A 20,358-nucleotide genomic window follows, 5' to 3' on the forward strand; every position below is an offset into this window, starting at 1 on the left:
GCCAGCTTAGAGAGAGAAAGAAAACCTTTCACGGAAGATGAAAGCAGAGTGGAAATATCAAATGAGAATTTTATCTTCGTTTTTGCAAAAGATAATGGAAATTAATGAGTAGAAGAGGATGAGGTAGAGCTGAACTGGAACAGCTGAGTCAGAGAAGTAGCTAGATGTGGTTTACCGGTATTCAGAACTACTACAGGCTAATATTAGGTGTGGGTAAGCAGCTACACAGCTTATAATTGGGATAAGATTACTTGCTTAGAAAAATCAAGTTTAATTAAGGACAGCCAATATGGATTTGTAAAAGACAGGTCACGAGTGACAAACCTAACAAAGTTCTTTGAGGAACTAACAGTCTGCACAGTTTTGGGCAGCATACTTGAGGAGGAATGTAAAGGCATTGGAGAGGTTGCAGAAAAGATTCACAAGAATGGTTTCAGGGATAAGGATCTTCAGCTTCATAGAAAGGTTGGAGAAGTTGGGACTATTTTCCTTGAGGAGTGGGTTGAGAGGAGATTTGATATATGTATTCAAAATCATGAGGAGTTTGGACAGGGTAAATAAGGAGAAACTGTTCCCATTGGTGGAAGGATCAAGAAAAAAAGGGCAAAGATTTAAGGTGATTCGCAAGAGAAGCAATGGTGATATGAGGAAAAACCTCTTCATGCGGCAAGTGGTTAGGATCTAGGATGCACTGCCTGAGAGCGTGAAGGAGACAGGTCCAACTGAGGCTTTCAAAAGGGAATTGGATCATTATTTGAAAAGGATAGATATACAGTGCTATGGGGAAAAGGGAGGGAAAATAGATGAACTGCTCCTTCACAGGGCCAGGACAGGCACAATGGGCTGAATGGCCGCTACCTGTGCTGTAACCATCCTATGATCCTGTGTTTATATTGAAGGGGCTGTCTCTTTCCATTTTGTTACCAATTATTTCATCTGGAAGAATTATTTACAAAAATTATATATCATACAGTCACACACATGGGGAGCTGATGAAAATAACTGTCTACTTACTGTATAAGGATCAATAGAATCACTTGGAAGCTTGCCATCACAATGAAGCTAAATCCAGGCAACGATGTGAGTGTTTGAGGATAGAGTGCACCAAATATAGTTGTCCCAATTATAACACAGATTGTTTCTGTAGAAGCCATGCAGGAAAACATTGCACCTACCAATAATTGAAAAAAGACACAAGTATTTGAAATATCAAATTTTCAGTCAGAGAACTAGTATTCAGTTGCAAGTGAACACAATAGCAGGTGAATGATCGTTATCTTTTAGCCTTTGTCGGTATGGTGCATAATTAAAATTAGAATTGATAAAAGCATAACACAAGGGGCCTGTAACAAAGATTGAATATTAAAATCTTGGCAAAAGTACAGAAATTGGTTCAATATTGATGCATAAGTGTCAAAGGTTCATCTACTCCACTGTGGTAAAGTAGCCATTCATTTCAGGCATTAGCAGTGGCAATTCTCATAGCTGGATAATTGAGTGGGAAATGATGCATTTAAAATCATACTGAATGATCTATAGCACATGAGTCAAAAAAACAAGAAAAAGTGAGGCAAAGCACAATAAGCAACATGGGGGTGGGGGGTGGTGGGGGGAGAAAAAAAACCTTATGTAAACAGAAGATAATTTTACAACAAAAAGAAAAATACCTGGAAAAACTCAGCAGGTCTGACAGCATCTGCGGAGAGGACTCGAAACGTCAACTGTATCCCTCTCCGCAGATGCTGTCAGACCTGCTGAGTTTTTCCAGGTATTTTTTGCTTTTGTTCTAGATTTCCAGCATCCGCAGTATTTTACTTTTATCTTAGTAGATAATTTCACAAGCCAATTTCAGTAGTGGGTGTACCGACACCACATGGACTTCAGCGGCTCAAGAAGGCAGCTTACCACCACCTTCTCATGGGCAACTAGGGGTGGGCAATAAGTGCTGGCCCAACCAGCGAAGCCCACACCCTGTGAATTAATAAGAACAAGAAACAGAAGTTTATCCCCAGTTTGATGAAAGCAGTTTAGTAAGTCTGAAGAAACGAGTAACAAAGCATTTTAGGGCCTTTGTTCATAAATGGACAACCTACCTGGAAAGCTTCTGGTTTTTTACTGAAGGGGTCAAAGTGTAAGACCTTCCTCTCAAATGGTTTTTACCTTCTTTGTGTAGTTTTGGTAAAAATGCAAATATGGCTACATCTCCATCTCTCTACAGCACAACAGAAAGGAATCACCCATGTCTCTGCCAGAGTTACTTTATAAGATTTATACAGAAAGTATTGACTGCTCATGAAAGCTTTAGTGCTTTAATATTAAAGTGAGATTAAGATCGCGTTTTAAACCATTTATAATGAACGCAAGTCAAACTGAATTATAACAAAATCATTAAATTTAATTATTTCACAAGCAAACCTGCAGTATTGACCTTGTTCATTTCGTTCCACAATTCTGGATGCCACAGATTGAAGCACAGCTCCAGTGAATCCAGAAAGACTATTCACTACAGCACCTGAAAGAGTCATATTTGAAGCACATGATCAATGTTCTTTTTTTAATTAGTGCACAAAAATAATTTTTTTTTAAACTTACGTGAGTACAAGTGGGAAGAGTTGTAAGGGCCCACAGAGAAAGAAAGAAAAACATTTTTATAAATTGAGGCACCATTTTTTGACTTTTCATCTTTCTGACTTCAGGATGTCTCAAACCATTTTACAACCAATCAAGTACTTTTTGAAATATAATCTGTTCTAATGATATTGCTTGATTGGTAAATATTGACCAGGACATCAAGAGAACTCCCAAACCCCCTTGAGCAGTGTCATGGGATCTTATATGTGAAGGGACAGTTTGACATTTTATTCAAAGGGCACATCTCCAACAGTGCAGTACTCCCTCAGTATTGCACTGAAGTATCAACATGGATAATGTGCCCATGTCCTGGGGCTGGATTTTATGGGAGGTGTACTGCTTGCCATCACCTCCCCCACCCCGAACTAAAATGTTGTGTTGATCGGAAACTGATCAGCACAAAAAAATTTGCCCCTTGGCAACAACGTGCTGCAGGTGGCAACAAAGTAAGTGTGGGACTTGGCCCATCACTGGATGGAAGTCCTGCCCTGAGAATCAGAGCTCTGTCACGGATGCTGCTGGGACTGCAAGCAGGCCCAGGATGAAGGACTTAATGCATCCCAGACTCAAGGATGCCAGGAGCATTGGAAAGGGAGGGTTCGGGCACCTTAAGGATGGGGGCGAGGAGGGTGATGGTGTGGGTCTTGCAACACAGGTGGGAAGGAAGGCAGGAATGGGGGGTGTATTATATTCAGGTGGGGCTCCGTCAATGTGCCAAGGCACCCCGCCCCCCCCACCTCACCCCCACCCTCTTCCCCCCCACCCCCCAAATAAAGATAATAACCTCCTTCATTCCTGCCCTTTTAAAAATCTTTTTGAAAGAACGGGCTGCCTACTCCTGCCTGCCTGCCCACGTCAATCATGTTATGTCATGGGCAGCATAACGTTGGCTTGAAAATAAGCTCAATTCACCCTTAATTATTTATTTGTATAAGGCAGGTGGGGCTGCCAACTGCAGTGCCTGCCCACCACCCGTGTTATGGGAGAACAGCTCGCGGGTGGACCAGATGGTGGTGGGCTAGCCACCCCTCATATTTTGTGTGCCTCTGTGCCGAAAACACACCCGGTTGGGGGGGCTGTAAACTCCAGCCTCTGGACTGTGACTTGAACCCATGACCTTCTGGCCCTTTATAAGTTGTCTAAACCATCCAGCGTTTTGCAAATTTTACCCAAGCAGGGGGTTTAGTTTCAGTTTATATAATGGTTTTGACACATTTTCAGATTCAAAAGGTTAACTCCCAGAGACAAACAAGCTACTTGGACCTTTGATTAGGATGGCTCCCAGGATGGGATATCAGACAAGTCAGCCTCCACAGACTTCTGACTGCTTGCTTTTACATGTTACGTCAGAAGGAGATTGAGAGCTTATCATATCACCTGCCTTTATTATACAATGACGTTCATTTATTATGGCCAGCAGGATGCTTAATTAAGAGACCTACTGGAAGAGATTTTAGCTCCATTTGTCCAGCTGGGGCAGAGTTAAAATGGAGGTGCTGTATTTACCCCTTTATTTCTGCTCCGCGGCTGACTTTTCCCCAGTGTCTTCCACTGAATAACCTCTGGAATCTGGTGGCCGCCTCATTAATCCATATAAATCAAGGCGCAATGAAATACTAAGTGCCCCAACGCCATTTCAACCACTTAACCCAGTTAAACATGACTTACAGCTGAAGCGGTTCAAGAAAGGTTAGTGTTAGAACTAGCTTGTGGGCCCATGAGGAACAAGAACGGGTGCCTATTTGGTGCCTGCAGCATACCCTCAAAGTGGAATGGACCTCCAGCCGGCACTATTGGGCGGTCACCAGCATACTCCACCCAACAGTTAAAATCTGCCCCAGTGATTCCACAAGAAAGGGCAGCTTTTCATTCATAACAGCAACTTTACTCAGCAGTTCAACAAGCCAACCCTCAGCAACTAGAATGTTGAGATCTGAGGGCACAGTTTTTTTTCACACCTCCCTGATGGACACACAGTCAGAATGTGTCAGAGGCAAAGATCTCTCCCTCTATAATCAGCCCAGGTGATTGAGGCCTCGGGTATGAATATGCATGTCTCTTAACAGAACTAATTAGGTGTTGAATAACTCAGGGACAGCTGGTAAGTTTAGCCTGTAACTGTTGTTTATTTTGTTATTTTTATGGTATAAAGAACAGTTGAAAAATTGAATGTTGTGGTGAAAACAGTATTCTGTTTACTTACATTTTTGGTGCAAACTAAAGTGGGTTTACAATTAGTGTGCCACTAGAGTGAAGACAAGAGGACTCACGCAAGAGCCTGTGCACAATTATAGTTACCAGCAATCACCCAATGTCATGCTCTTGGTGAAATAGATATCAGGCAATTAAAATTTGCAAATGATTAGAATAGGCACAGGGTCTGCTATTGTGAATGGCATGTGGCAGCGAGCCTGGGAGAACATTTACTATAGCAAAATTTGTAAAGTCAAAGATCCAAATATTCTGCAACAATTTTAAGCTTACATCTTGCTGATCCTGTTGCAAAATACTGGAAAGTAATTGCTTTAAATGACGAATAAAGGTGAGACTGTTCATCTTCCCTAAAGTAATGTTGGATGATTGTCAAGAATTTTTAGCTCATTAAATGCAAGTTCTTGCATGAAGATTCAGGTGTCTGTAACATACTGGTGGGACGAATAGCTGGGCCAAATGATGCAGCATTTTGGAATTTACAAGCCAAGAATTCCTGGTAATGCTACATCAATTTTACATTATAGCACATGAATAGGTTTAATCTATGAACCTATTCCTGTAATACAATAATTCGGCTTTCAAATACACTCCCTTCTTTTTCCTCACTGGGACTTGTAACCATCTGCACCATAGCACATATTTGACCTTCTGCCTCTGAAAAATCCATGGAGCATTTTATTGGTTACATAAGAAAATTATTCATGGCCCTTGTCTAACCTCAATGTTTTCTAATTTCATTCTCAGCCTGTGCCAAAATATCTTCAAAGTGTAACTTTCCATGTATCACACATTATCAAGTATCTGCAAGTTTGCCTTTCCTGAATATTCATTGCACACCAAGTTTAAAGTAAATTTAATCCATGCCAACAGGCTTCCAATGAATTCTGTAATAATAGGCTGAACCGGAAGAGATTCTTAATTAGATTCTGAGATATCTCACAGCACACCGTCCAGAACATTAGTGACACAGCAGCGTTACACAGGAAGTAGCTTGGATTTATCCATGACAAAGTTTCAATATCAACCTTCTCTTTCAACATCAGGCCATCTTGGCACAAGAATCTGAAACACATGTAAGAGATTTGTAAAGCCTATGCAATGCTAATGCAAGGAATTACAACTTTCCAGGATCTCAGCACTCCTCCAACTCTGGCTTCTTTCACACCCCCGATTTTCATTTCTCCACCAGGTGCCTTCAGCTGCTTAATCCTGGAATTTTGTCTTGAAACCTCTCCGCCTCGCTGTCCTCCTTTAAGATGCTCCTTAAAACCTTTCACCAAGCTTTTAGTCACATGTCCTAATGTGTGTTGTTATACAGAACTCTGTATAACAGAGGGATCCTATCCTATCAAGGAAAACCAGCAAAACTCAATAACCGCAAGAGGTGTTCCAGGGAACAGGAACATCATCTCAAAATTAAATAAAAAGGAGCGAGATATGAACTCAGGGACTACAAATCCACTAAGCCCAACATCCATAATTGGGGGAAAATATTAAGAGCATTATGCATAATGCTATTAATTTTCACCTAAGGAACGCAAAGGCCTTTAGATATTAAATGATAAATACTGACCAGGTCAGTAGAACTCTCTGTCCTTCCTCAAAAAAGTGGAATCTTTTATTTCCACCATAACAAGCAACCATAAGCTCAGTTTAACCTCTCATCTAAAAATCAGTACCTCCAATACTGCAGCACTCCCTCAGCACTACAATGAAGCGATGAACCTGACGTTATATACATTAGGCTTAAACCCACAAGCTTTTGACACAGAGCTAAATGTACTGCCACTATGTCATGCAGACACTTTAGCAAGCATCAAGGTAAGAAAAATTCCCCTTCTCACAGGTTATTGTATAGAACCTGTGCCCTACTTGAAGAAGGACTAACTTAAGGAGTTTTTGCAGGGGAGTGGTGAGGAGTGGAGCACAGTAGATGCAAATGTTCTGCAATTTACTGTGGAATGGGGGTGGTGGGGCAGGGGGAACTATAAAAGAGGCATTTTTAGATAGATAGTCCAATTATTTTTTTAAAAGTCGGGAGGTGTGTATCAGCCATGTTATACCCCAGTGAATTTGAAAATTCCACCTTGCAAGGTTCCACTGCTGTTAAGTCTAGATGTTTCCTAACTAAAATACTGGCTGTTAACGGCTCCAAAAAGCCAGTAATTTTAGTTAGAAAACCTCTGACCTGATTATTCCAAAGCTGTCCTCTCCTGGCTGGCTTCCCACATTTTATCCTCCATAAGCTTGAGTCATCCAAAACTCTACTGCCCTTGTCCTAACTCGACCCAAATCCCATTCAGACTTCACCCCTGTCCTTGCTGAACTACACTGGCTTCAGGTTAAACAACGCCTCAATTTTAAAACTCTCATCATTATTTTCAAATCCTGGCTAAGGTCCTCCTTATCTCCGTAATCTCCTCCAGCCCTCTGAGATATCTGTGCTCCTCTTAAACTAGCCTCTTGAACATTCCCGATTTTACCGCTCTGCCATTGGTAGCCGTGCCTAGGCCCTAATGTCTGGAATCCCTTCACTACACCTCTCTGCCTCAATACTTTGCTTTCCTCATTTAAGACACTTCTTAAAACCTATCTCTTCTGACCGAATACCTGACGTGGCTTTGTTTCATAATGCTCCTGTGAAGCGCCTTGGGACATTTTATTATGTTTAAGGCACTATATAAATATAAGTTTTGATAAACAGCACCACCATTGGCTGTTAAATGTGAGTAATTATTTTTTGGAACAATTAACTAGCATCAAAACTGTGAAATGTAAAATCCAGAACAATTCCAAAATAAAAACAAGTAGTTTTAGAAATGAATGTTGGCTGCAAACTAAATTTTTGTTTTGAACAGTGAATTAAGCAGGAATCACTGCATGATATATCGCAGACTATTTTTTATTTGAGGGCTCCCAGCACGAGGTCTATTAGTTTCTGCAATTTCTCTCTCCTCCTGCTCAAAAAAATACTATTTTAAAACAAAACTGTGAGAAACAAATTTAATAATGCTACTCATTCCAATTACACAATAGGAAAACAAACATTCAGATTGCCCAAACCCAAACCTCTAACAATGGAGGTTGCCTGCAATGGTACCGTAACCTGTGCAAACAATTGCTTGCAAATTGATCAGCTCGAATCCCTTGATGGTAAAATATCACTGGCCTCTCAGAACTTAACCAGTAGGCATTGTATAAGCTATTTTTTTTTTTTTAAAAAGAGAAACGCACATCTGCTAGTTCACAGGGCGAGCACATGATAATGCAAAAACAAAAGCAAACATTCCAGAGAGAAGGAAACACTGCAAAAGGAAAGTAGGAAGAGAAAAGCACTTCATTTATTTTTCCATTTGTTGTGAAAAACATTCTAAGATCCCATGGACCAAAACATTTTAAGTTGAGATCCCCATGCAAGAAATCCCTTGGAATATAATATGCAGCTCTAAGGGTAACTGATGATTCCTGTGTATCATATTTATTGGTTTTAGCCTCACACAAACATCTGTATTGTGTCTTTCCCAGCACCATTTCCACTTTTCTTCAGCTGCCTTCACTCTGACTCAACTCTCTATCCCTTCCATGTGCCTGTTGAGGTTTTCTTCATAGATCAGTGCTGGGAGATAAGTCACCATCAACCTGCAGTACCTTTCCCAGCCAATGTTCAAAACAAGTTTTGGGAAAGGGAAATCAGCCATTCCAATAGCAATGGCATGATATGGAACCATACAAACTTGGGAACTCCCTGGTTTAGCTCTAGGTCCGCACTGTGTTAGCTGGCTTCAGTCAGAATGGCAATGGGGAACTACGACTGGGGAACTAGAAAAAAAATCAATGACCACGGATTCCCATTCCTTTTACTACCCAGTAACCTGTGCTGGAAAGCGGACATCAGAAGGGGACCTGTCCAGGCTACGATGGCACCACAGACTAATAAGCTGTTGATGCTCACTAGAAGTAACTGCAAAACGCTAACTCCTGCTTTTGAAAGTGGACCCCAGCATGAAATATCACCTTCATGGATAAAAAAATAAATAAAAGGAGAAAATCAGGAGAAAACTAGCAGTGTAGTTGGAGGCGGGATCCAATGTACTGACACGTCAGATCTGACTCACGTCTCAAGGAATTGAATACGATGCTTAGTTGATCACAAAGCCCCCAACTCTCACTTTCTCTATTCTCCCTCATCTGATAGAAGTCTGTGTACTGCAAACCAGATTTTGCAGGCATTTCCTAATTCAAACAGTGAGTTCTTTGCAGCAGTAATAACTAGTGGGTTAGTCTCCTCTTTTTCTTGGATTTCAGAAATGTGTCAGACAGTCCAATGAGACATCAGTAATATTTTCCCCTCTCAGGAAACTCTCGGTGACCTAGTTTACCTATCTTCTCCTTTGGAATTATTAATGTTCCCAACCACAGACCCTCCAGTATCCTTATAGTTTGAAATGCCCATGCTACACAAGATTCATTCTCCTACCATCTGTCTCAGGCTACTTCTAGTGGGCCTGGTCTGTTGTGCCATCATAGTCTAGACTGATCTCCTTCGGCTGTCCACTTTCCAATATGGGTTACTGGGTAGTAAAAGGAATGGGAACATGTGGTCATTGAATTTTTCTAGTTCCCTAGTGCCCACCCTTACTAGGCAACACATATTATTAACTGTACCTCCAAATGTAACATCTCAGAACAAAAGCTCAGCGTATTCTTGTGGTAATCTGAGGTGCAATACACCTTTAAGAGAATGTGAGCAGATCAACCACGTGACTGTATGACCCAATTGCTGTGTAGCACGGGCTATAATGTTAAGAGTAGTTTAGAGTAGGGTCTGATTGGAGAAGAACTTCTCATGTCAGTGCTCTGTTATCTCTGTAAATAAACAGCACGTGCTTCATTTTATATTGGTCTCTGTGTTTGCAGTATATTGTTGCCAACTCACTAGCCATTAGATAGGTGTGCAACCGCATTTGTGAGCAAAGCAACCTAATTGTAGAACATAATTCTATTCCTACTATATATCAATTGTGAGGCTGATTTTTTCATTATGTCCACACTTTCACCCTTAGGAAAAGGAATAGTTGTTTCTTCCTGTTCACTCTCTTGCTCATTACTCATTAATCTGACATTTAAATGCATGTTCTGAAGTATCAGAATTAATATTAAATAATGAAACAGGATTAAACTGATAATGGGTTCACTTAAGATCACTAGCAAATAATGAAATTGGAAATCATCTCCCTTAAGTCATCCCATAGTCATTAAGTCATTGCTGATTTTTAAATTATTAAACCATTCTTCATTTCTCAGATGGTCTGAAGAGGTCATTTATTAGTTGCAATGGGGCTCGAGTCACTGCAGCCCAGCTCAGGTGTTCATCTAGAATCTCTTTCTTCTTAATAAAAATCTTTGCTCGCTTCACACTACTGTATTTTACAATCTCACAACTGATGCACATTTCTCAGCTGTAGCCCATTTCACTGGATGTTATTCCAAAGCACTGAATTCAGGAGTCACCTGAGTAAATCCTCTCCTTAGGAGGGAGGTCATTCTGCACTGACGACTGAACTAAATTTGAAGAAACCATGAAAACAATGATTCCATTTCTTTTCATGTCAGAATATCTCTATAGCAGAAGAAAATACCACACAGGCTAATCTGCAATTTATCCTTTTAAGAAAGTACTTCACACCCCAGATTTGAGTTACTGGAACAGACAAGTAAAGCCAATTTATTAATGATATGGCACAGGCATTAACATTTCTCATGGTTAATAGCCATTTGCATTGTACAGAAGGACTTAACAAAGGGAAATTCCAAGATTCAAAACCACTTCCATTTAAGGAATGACACTACTTCAAAACACATTTAGCTCACACCATTTGGTTTTAAATTTGTAGTTTCAAATTAGGCTTTAAAGATTTTCCACATACACGTGGAATAAGCTGGCTTTGCAACTATTCCCCATTGTCTATTTCTTTAATATTGCTGAAGCCTTCACCTACTGAATATATCAAAATGTTGCTTGCTCATGAGGGCGAAGGTTCACAGACGTTAAATGAATAATGGAACATCTTCCATTTATGCACTTCTAAAATCAAGAGGAGGATGGCCAGTAATATTCAGCACATCATCAAATGCCCCGTCCAAATTAATAGGTAACTGGCCTTATATGTGTCAGTTAATATACATTTTCACAATGGTAATATATCTATGTATACATGTATCTCACAGACACACATATATCCACACACAGACACACACACACACACACACACACACACATACACACACAAGGATAAAGGAAATGCATGGAGTGAAACAAAAACAATTTAGTGTTTAGAAACATAAAATTTCAGATAGTTGCACCTCAAGACATCAATTTCTGCAAATGGGATATTTGCAATAGGGCATATCTGATCAAAGAATCCTTACAGAAGATGATAATATTCTTTAGAAGTACAACTTATGAGAGCAGAGATCCAATTCTGAAAATTACTCAGGGCAATATTTCCATGAATGTTTGATGCATTTTACTGAATCCTGTGAAGGAACACAGCTATAAATATGATGTTATAACAGAGTCCAGCTATAAATACAGGGTTATGAGGTTAAAAAGAGTGATTCTCCTATGAAGTAGGAATTGAAAATTAAAAGCAAGAGTTCATCTGCTGGTCAAAGGTTTATGAGTTTATAAACGTGCCTGGGCATAATTTTGTGCTCAAGGACACTAACATCCTGTGGGATAGGATATGGTATATCCTCTAACACAAGCCAGTTCCTGGAAAAACAGAAACTGGCCTCTACACCACCTCAGCAAGGCACTGATAAATTGTAAGATATCACAACCTAACAATGGATAACGTTAAGGATAACCCTAAATAACTTGTCAACTGGAAACTGAGTGTAGCAAGGAAGTGATCACCATCTGCATCTCTCAGTACCGTGGTTGCTTGAAGGATATTGACTAAAACGAAGGATGTTGACTAAAATGAAGGATGTTTCCCAGCATGTGTGCTCAGCATGCTTCCTGCTGGTTCAGCTCCCTTATGGTATAAATACTGGAACCACACAGTAGGAATTTTAGATTCATTGGATACACTCCAGCATCTCTCAAGATAAAGGTATAGCTACTGTGCAGAGCGATGATAGCTCTCCTCTTAATTAGGATGGCAGTATCTCTATAGCCTCTGTAGCTTTCTACCTGGAGATTTAAGGTAAATGCTACTTTAAATATTGATGGATATCTTAAATATCTCTTATATGATTAGGATCTGGATTCTCTAATAGAAACAAGACTTAACTTGCTTTTCCTAGAACTATCAATGTTGCAATTACCATCAAAATTGAACTGCATATTCAGTTCTTTAATAATTTTATATAATTTAGAAAATATATTGTCCCATGTATCCAAACTTAAGAACCTATCACCATACACTCTTCAGTGGAGAGGCACATTGTTGAGGAGAGATGCCCAGAACCTTATAATATCCAGGTTGTTTATAATGTAGCTAAAACTTGTTAAAAGGGCTATTAGGAGGACAGTAATATTCTCTGGTGGCTCCTTTCATTCAGGAAGAGTTGGGTCAGTTCTTCTGACCCATTTAAGTGTCTGTGGGACCTGTCTATTTCAACCTTAAGTGAGATTGATCATCCAAGGAGTACACCTGATCCAGAATAGTCCCATAAAGGGGCTAGGATGATAATCCACTACAATCCCTTTGTCTGCTACTTTAGCAGAAGGCATGAATACATGTAAAATGAAATTCAAAAACATTAACAGCTCAATTAGAATAGCAGGACAGAGGAATTTGGTACAAATGTGTTGAAATGTTGATATTATCATACAGCACACCATAATTTCAGACTCTAGTTTTGGAATGCTTACTTACTTAGAAACACCATCCAGGTATGTGTGGAGAAGGCCAGCAGGAGAAGAGACATCAGCCTCATCAATACACCCACTTTGGCTAATGTCATTTCTTTGACGTAGCACAGCATAAATGGAAAAACACCAATCAAGGTAGCTCCCTATGGAGAGATGATATTGTTGAGAAGTGCTGAGATATTGGAACCTCAAAATTCTCTTCAAAAATATATTTTAAAAAACTTAAAAAGCTTTCGACAACATTTAAACCACACATTACAATTCAATGATCCAAATAATTCAGTTATACCTTAATGAAGGAGAACTACTTTAAAAATAATTTTAAGAGGTTTTGAATTTTGCCTGCATTGTTTCTCTGAGACTTCATCCCAGTTGTTTTAGCAGCTGTTGGACTCTATAGCCCTCACCCCTCACCAACCCCCATCCAATCCAATAGCTCCTCCATGCCAACACATGCCCTGTCATATCCCCGTGGACCCTCCATTCCAAAACATGACCCCACCCACAACCCACACCAACCCCTAGCCCCCCCACCCCCCACTCCAAGGCACCTCATCCCTCTATGCCACCTCTATAGCCATTCACCCATTGTCCACCATGGGCAGACCTCGGGAGCCATGCTGAGGTGACAAAATAAAGGAACTTCTAACAATCTAATACAGCTCTCACTCTGACATACTTGATTGCATACTAGTGGACTTGCACCAGATTAGAACTATCTCCTTCAATGTAACATTGATGAAAATAAAGAGAAGTGGACAAAGAAGAGGCAAACAGGAGGTGGAGGAGAGAAGCATTTGGGTGATACTGGATCTTCTCCAATGTGGTGGGAGAGGGGAACTGCATGCCTGGGTTCAGTTCCTGTAGGGGAAATGTCAATAACTAGGTGTTTGGTTCAGGACTGGAGCTCTAGTGATCAGTTACCTCTGTGTAAGGGGCTAAAAGAGGCCATATTTGTTTTTCTGCAGGTTATGAGGTAATTTTATTTTTAGATGTGGGTGCTAAGCTCAGGGGGGATAGAAATAGTTCTGAATTTTTGAGTAATGGAGGGGGGTAGAATTTGTTCTTGGTGTTACTCGACTCAGTGGTAGCTCTCCCATCTCATCAGTCAGAAGGTTATGGGTCCAAGTTCAACTCCAGAGAATTGAGTGCATAGTTTAATCTGAAGGCTACTACACTGTCAGTGGAACCTTCTTTCACACAAGGCACTAAGCCAAGTCTTCAACTACTCTCTCAGATGGACATAAAAGATTCTGTGGCATCATTTGCCCTGGCTAATATTTTTCAGCTATCATCACTAAAAACAATGATGTGGAATCATCTCAGTGGGATGTTTTACAGGGGAGCATATTGCTTTCCTCCCACCTCACCACACCCATTCAAAAATTTGGTTGAGAACTGACTGACTTAAAAAAGAGGCTGCTCCACAGCAATAATATGCATCCGCCCCTCAGTATCCCACACTCGAGAGCTAGCAGCGCCAGGACTCAGCAGTGGATGCTGCTGGGACTGCAAGCAGTCCCATGCCGAACACAGCATGGATACCGGGCTCAGGTAAGTCTAGGATTTTTGGGTGGGGAGGGATCAGACACCCTAGGGAGGGGTGGGAGGGGGGGCGGGGTATGGGTTTTGGCAGCCAGACAGGGGAGGAACAAAGGTGGGTACCATCTTTGGGGGTGCCCCCAAGGCACCCCACCCCCACACGCCAAAAGAAGCTACCCCTTTCTTTCCTGCTTTTTCACCAGCAAGTGGCCTGCCCACCCTCGTCCACCTTCCACAGCCAACCATGCTATAGCAGCGGAGACAGAATTAGGCCCTTAATTTCCCCTTAGGTGCATAGTTAAGGTCCTCACTAGGCCTAAGTGCAGTCGGGCTCGTGGGCGCCTTACCCACCCACCGTATTTTGGGACATAGGTCGGAGATGGGAGGGAAGGTCAGTGGACTGGCCAGACGTCATATTTTACGTTCACCCCTGTCAAAAACAGGCCGGCAGAGGGGAGCGGGCATGAAATGCACCCCCATCATGTTTGTAGGACCCTACCCTGCTCTGTGCAAGTTGGCCACTGCTTCATTCCAAACAATAACAGTTGTTAATGCTCTTTTTTGAACGTGAAGGTTGTAGCAAAAAAATTCCCACGTCTCCAGTGCAGTGGTGCAGTGTGCTGCATTGCCAGAGTGCTGCATTGTTAGAAATGCTGTCTCTTGGGTGTGACGTTAATCTGAGGCCCCTTCTGACTTCTCAGGTCAACGCAGAAGATTCCATGGCACCGTTTCAAAGAAGAACGGGTTCTTGCTGGTGTCCTGGCCCAAATATTTATGCCTCCAGCAACATCAGTAATGCATGGGCCAGAATTTTTACCTCGTCGGGCAGGCGCAGTTAATGGCCAGCCAGTGTGAAACACATGCTGCAGCGCTGAGGGGGCGGGGGGAGGGCGAGCGGCACAAGTTTGCGCAATGAAAGCTCCCTGAGGCACGGAGCTGGTTCAGGGAGCTGAAGGGTTAAAATCTCAAAAATAAAAATGCTGCCACTGTTAAAAACATAACAGGGACACATTACGACTGAAATTTAATTTTTAATTGCTGCTAGAAACCTCATCCCGCCTGTGGGTGAGGTTTCCTAAAAATCCATGGAGAGTGCAGGAGGGCATGCCAGGAGCAGCACCAGTCATACCTGGTGAAGCTGTAACACAGGACGACTTGAGCGCCAAACAGCATAAGCAGCAAGCGATAAACAGGGCTAAGCAATCCTATAACCAACGGATCAGATCTAAGCTCTGCAGTCCTGCCACACCCAGTCGTGAACGGCGGTGGACAATTAAACAATTCACTGGAGGAGGAGCCTCCATAAATATCCCCATTCTCAATGATGGAGGAGCCCAGCACATCAGTGCAAAAGATAAGGCTGAAGCATTTGCTACAATCTTCAGCCAGAAGTGCCGAGTGGATGATCCAACTTGACCTCCTCCGGAGGTCCCCAGAATCACAGATGCCTGTCTTCACCCAATTCGATTTACTCCACTTGATATCTAGAAACAGCTGAAGGCACTGGATGCTGCAAAAGCTACGGGCCCTAACAATATTCCGGCAATAGTACTGAAGACTTGTGCTCTAGAACTTGCCGCGCCCCTAGCCATGCTGTTCCAGTACAGCTAAATACTGGCATCTACTTGGCTATGTGGAAAATTGCCCAGGTATGTCCTGTGCATAAAAAGCAGGACAAGTCCAAACCAGCCAATTTCTGCCCCATCAGTCTACTCTCAATCATCAGCAAAGTAATGGAAGGGGTCATCAGCATTGCTATCAAGCAGCACTTGCTTAGCAATTACCAGCTCACTGATGCCCAGTTTGGGTTCCATCAGGGCCACATTGCTCCTGACCTCATTACAGCCTTGGTTTAAACATGGACAAAAGAGTTGAAGTCCCGAGGTGAGGTGAGAGTGACTGCCCTTGACATCAAGGTAGCATTTGACAGAGTGTGGCATCAAGGAGCCCTAGCAAAACTGGAGTCAATGGGAATTAGGGAGAAAATTCTCCACTGGTTGGAGTCATACCTAGCACAAAGGAAGACAGCTACGGTTGTTGGAGGTCAGTCATCTCAGCTCCAGGACATCACTGCAGGAGCTCCTCAGGGTAGAGTCCTCGGCCCAACCATCTTCAGCTGCTTCATCAATGACCTTCCTTCCATCATAAGGTCAGAAATGGGGATGTTCGCACCATTCGCGACTCCTCAGATAGTGAAGTAGTCTATGTCCAAATCCAGCAAGACCTGGATAATATCCAGGCTTGGGCTGACAAGTGGCAAGTAACATTCGCACCACACAAGTGTCAGGCAATGACTATCTCCAACAAGAGAGAATCCAACCATCGCCCCTTGATGTTCAATAGCATTACCATCACTGAATCCTTCACTATAAACAACCTGGGGGTTGCCATTGACCAGAAACTGAACTGGACTAGCCATATAAATACTGGACAAAGCAGCCCGCTTGTTTGGCACCACATCCACAACATTCACTTCCTCCAGCACCGATGCACAGTAGCAGCAGTGTGTACAATCTACAAAATGCACTGCAGGAATTCACCAAGGCTCCTTCGACAGCACCTTCCAAACCCATGACCACTACCATTTAGAATGACAAGGGCAGCAGATAGATGGGAACACCACCACCTAGACATTCTCTTCCAAGTCACTCACCATCCTGACTTGGAAATATATCGCCGTTCCTTCACTGTCACTGGGTCAAAATCCTGGAACTCCCTTCATAACAGCACTGTGAGTGTACCAACATCAAGAAGGCAGCGCACCACCACCTTCTCAAGGGCAACTAGGTGTGGGCAATAAATGCTGGCCCAGCCAGCGAAGCCACATCCCATGAATGAATGAATAAAAATGGATGTTCCCCCTTGTGGGAATGACCAGAATTGGGAGCACATTATTAAAAAAAGGAGGCATCCCATTTAAGACAGAGATGAGGAGAATTTCTTTCTCCTAGAGGGTCATGAATCTATGGAACTCTGTTCCCCAGAGAGCGGTGGAGGTAGATTCAATGATTATCTTTAAGGCAGAGGTAAATAGATTCTTTGCTAATAAGGGCGTCAATAAGTTTTGGGGGTAGGTAGGAAAGTGGAGTTGAGGCCACAATCAGATCTGCCATGATCTTATTGAATGGTGGAGCAGGCTAGAGGGGCCGAATGGCCTACTCCTGCTCCTGATTTGTATGTTCATATGCAACATTATATAAATGAAAAGGTGGGAAAGTGGTCGGATAAGCAAACTTCCAATGAGGAAATATGAAAGACATAGGAATCTGAATGAAGCACAACCAGTCAGCAAAGGTTATTAAGAAAGGAGAAAGAAAAAAATGGAATTTGTTCCAATTATTTGTTTTAGAATATTTTTGGGTGCCATCATGCTTTTTTCCACTAAATTGAACACTTGCAACAATTATTTAATGTTAATCTTATTGAAACAATAAAGATAAGAAAATAATTAAAACAAATGAATGCATTTTCTGTTTTGAGATTCCTGTAAACAACTTATGCCTCGGAGGGAAACAGTTCCATCTGTTCCTAGGTCCGTCACTGTTGGTTGATGAAACTTGTGCTATTGACCCGCAGCACCATACACCTGCACCTGTATCTTCCAGAAACTTGTACGATCGACAGCAAAGTTGACTCAACCCTCTTCTGCATTCTAGTGCATCAGTGGAGAGTTACTGAGAATTAACACTATGGAAAACCTTTATAAATCACTGATTAAGCTACGGTGTTGTGTTCAAATATTGGCACCATGCTTCAGGGAGGATGACAAGGCCTCAAGAGAGGGTGCAAAGGAGATTTACTAGAATGGTACCAGGGTTGAGAGACTTCAGTTACATGGAGAAACTGAGAAACCAAAATGTTCTTCTCAGGGCAGAGAAGGTGTAAGGGGATTTGAACTGAGACGTTCAAATTATGAAAAGTTTGACAGAGGTGATTAAAAGGAAGACAGACTTGCATTTATATGGCACTTCTCATGGTGTCTCAAAACGCTTTACAGACAATGAAGTATTTTTCAAAGGGTAATCACTGTTCTACTGTAGGAAGCTAATTTGTGCTCAGCAAATTCCCATAAACAACAATGTGATAGTGACCAGATAATCTGTTTTTTTGTGATGTTAATTGAAGGATAAATGTTGACCAGGACACATGGGATAACTCCCCCACTCTTCTTTGAAAGAGTGCCACCCAAGCAGGCCTTGGTTTAATGCCTCATCTGAATGCCGGCACCTCTGACCAAGTAATGCTCCCTCAGTACTGTTCTAGCCTTGCTTTTTGTACTCAAGTCCTGGAGTGGGACTTGAACCAGAAACCTTGTGATCCAGGGACAACTGAAACAGAGCTGAGGTGAGAAAAAATTGGCAGGAGGGTCGATAATCAAAGGATACGGATTTAGGATAATTTGCAAAAGAGCCAGAGGAAAAATGGGGTTTCTTCTTTTAGTGCGGTTAGTTATGATCTGGGACTCACTGTCAAAAGTGTAGTGGAAACAGATTCAATAGCATCTTTCAAAAAAAAATTGATACATTCCTGAAAAGGAAAAATTTGCAAGACTATGGGGAAAGAGCAGGGACACGGAACAAATAGGATAGCTCTTCCAAAGAGATAGCTTGGACATAATGGGCCCTAAACACTTCTGCATTCCCCACTCCCTACATCCCATCAGTGACAGCCTTGCTTTCAATCATCTGGGCCCCAGGTTCTGAAATTCTCTCCCAAAATCTATCTTTCTGCCTGTCTCTCTCCCTTTCAGACCCTCTATAGAACTTACCTTTTTGACCATGCTTTTTGTCACCTAATATTTCTTCTTTGACTTGGGGCCCGTATTTTTGCAGAGTCAGGAAGATTCTGCAGACTTTTAAAAATGGCAAGTGTGACCCAAACACAGAAGTCCCACCCTTATTTCAGAGATATCCAATTTTTGTCAGCAGGGGGAAGAGGTCCTGATTCACACACAAGGGAAACCTGAATTCAGCAGGCTATTTTAATTTAGTGCTGAGTTCAAACAGACCCCATTTTGGCAGTCCCAAGGATCTTAACCCACAATGGGAAAGTCACAAATTAATGAAGTAGACATAAAAGCTATTGAAAAGTGAATAAGGTTGATTGAATTTTTCGAGGAGGTGTCTAGTTGTGTAGATGGGGGTAGTGCAGTGGACTTCAGTAAGGCTTTTGACAAGGTCCCACATGGGAGAATGGTCAAGAATGTAAGAGCCCATGGGATCCAGGGTAATTTGGCAAATTGGATCCAAAGTTAGCTTAGTGGCAGGAGGCAGAGGGTGATGGTCAAATGTTGTTTTCGTGATTGGAAACCTGCAATGAGTGGTGTAGCGCAGGGATCGGTGCTGGACACTTGCTGTTTGTAGTGTACATTAATGATTTAGATGTGAATGTAGGAGGTCTGATCAGTAAGTTCGCCGATGACACAAAAATTGGTTCTGTTGTAAATAGTGAGGAGGAAAGCCTTAGATTACAGGGCGATATAGATGGGCTGGTAAGATAGGCAGAGCAGTGGCAAATGGAATTTAATTCTGAGAAATGTGAGGTGATGGATTTTGGGAGGACTAACACTGCAAGGGAATACACAATGAATGGTAGGACCCTATGACGTACAGAAGATCAGAGGGACCTTGGTGTGCATGTCCATAGAAGGCAGTAGCACAGCTAGATAAGGTGGTTAAAAAGGCATATGGGATACTTGCCTTTATTAGCCAAGGCATAGAATATAAGAGCATGGAGGTTATGTTGGAGCTGCATAAAACACTAGTTAGGCCACAGCTGGAGTTCTGGTTGCCACACTATAGCAAAGATGTGATTGCGTTGGAAAGGATGCAGAGGAGATTCATCAGGATGTTGCCCGGGCTGGAGCACTTCGGCTATGAAGAGAGACTGGTTGGGTAGGGTTGTCTTCCTTAGAGCGGAGAAGGCTGCGGGGAGACCTGATAGAGGTATACAAAATTATGAGGGCACAGATAGGGTAAATAGGATGAAACTTTTCCCCTTAGCGGAGGTGTCAATAACCAGGGAGTATAGATTTAAGGTAAGGGGCAGGAGTTTTAGAGAAGATTTGAGAAAAAAAATTTTCACCCACA

The 20,358-nt window shown here is 42.0% G+C and overlaps 1 protein-coding gene across 1 annotated transcript in view; it reads right to left on the reverse strand.

The window, feature by feature from the left end:
- Window positions 1-1,010: 1,010 nt before the first annotated feature.
- Window positions 1,011-20,358, reverse strand: part of zgc:174356 (uncharacterized protein LOC100137120 homolog) — a 52,762-nt gene continuing 33,414 nt past the window's right edge. The window contains exons 4-6 of the mRNA XM_041182696.1: window positions 12,732-12,870; window positions 2,429-2,512; window positions 1,011-1,171 (exon numbers count right to left, since the gene is read on the reverse strand). Of these exons, the coding sequence (XP_041038630.1) occupies window positions 1,011-1,171; window positions 2,429-2,512; window positions 12,732-12,870 (384 nt within the window). The remainder of the gene's footprint in view (window positions 1,172-2,428; window positions 2,513-12,731; window positions 12,871-20,358) is intronic.

This window comes from Carcharodon carcharias, chromosome 2 (genome assembly GCF_017639515.1).
Source record: "Carcharodon carcharias isolate sCarCar2 chromosome 2, sCarCar2.pri, whole genome shotgun sequence".
Taxonomy (NCBI): Eukaryota; Metazoa; Chordata; class Chondrichthyes; order Lamniformes; family Lamnidae; genus Carcharodon; species Carcharodon carcharias.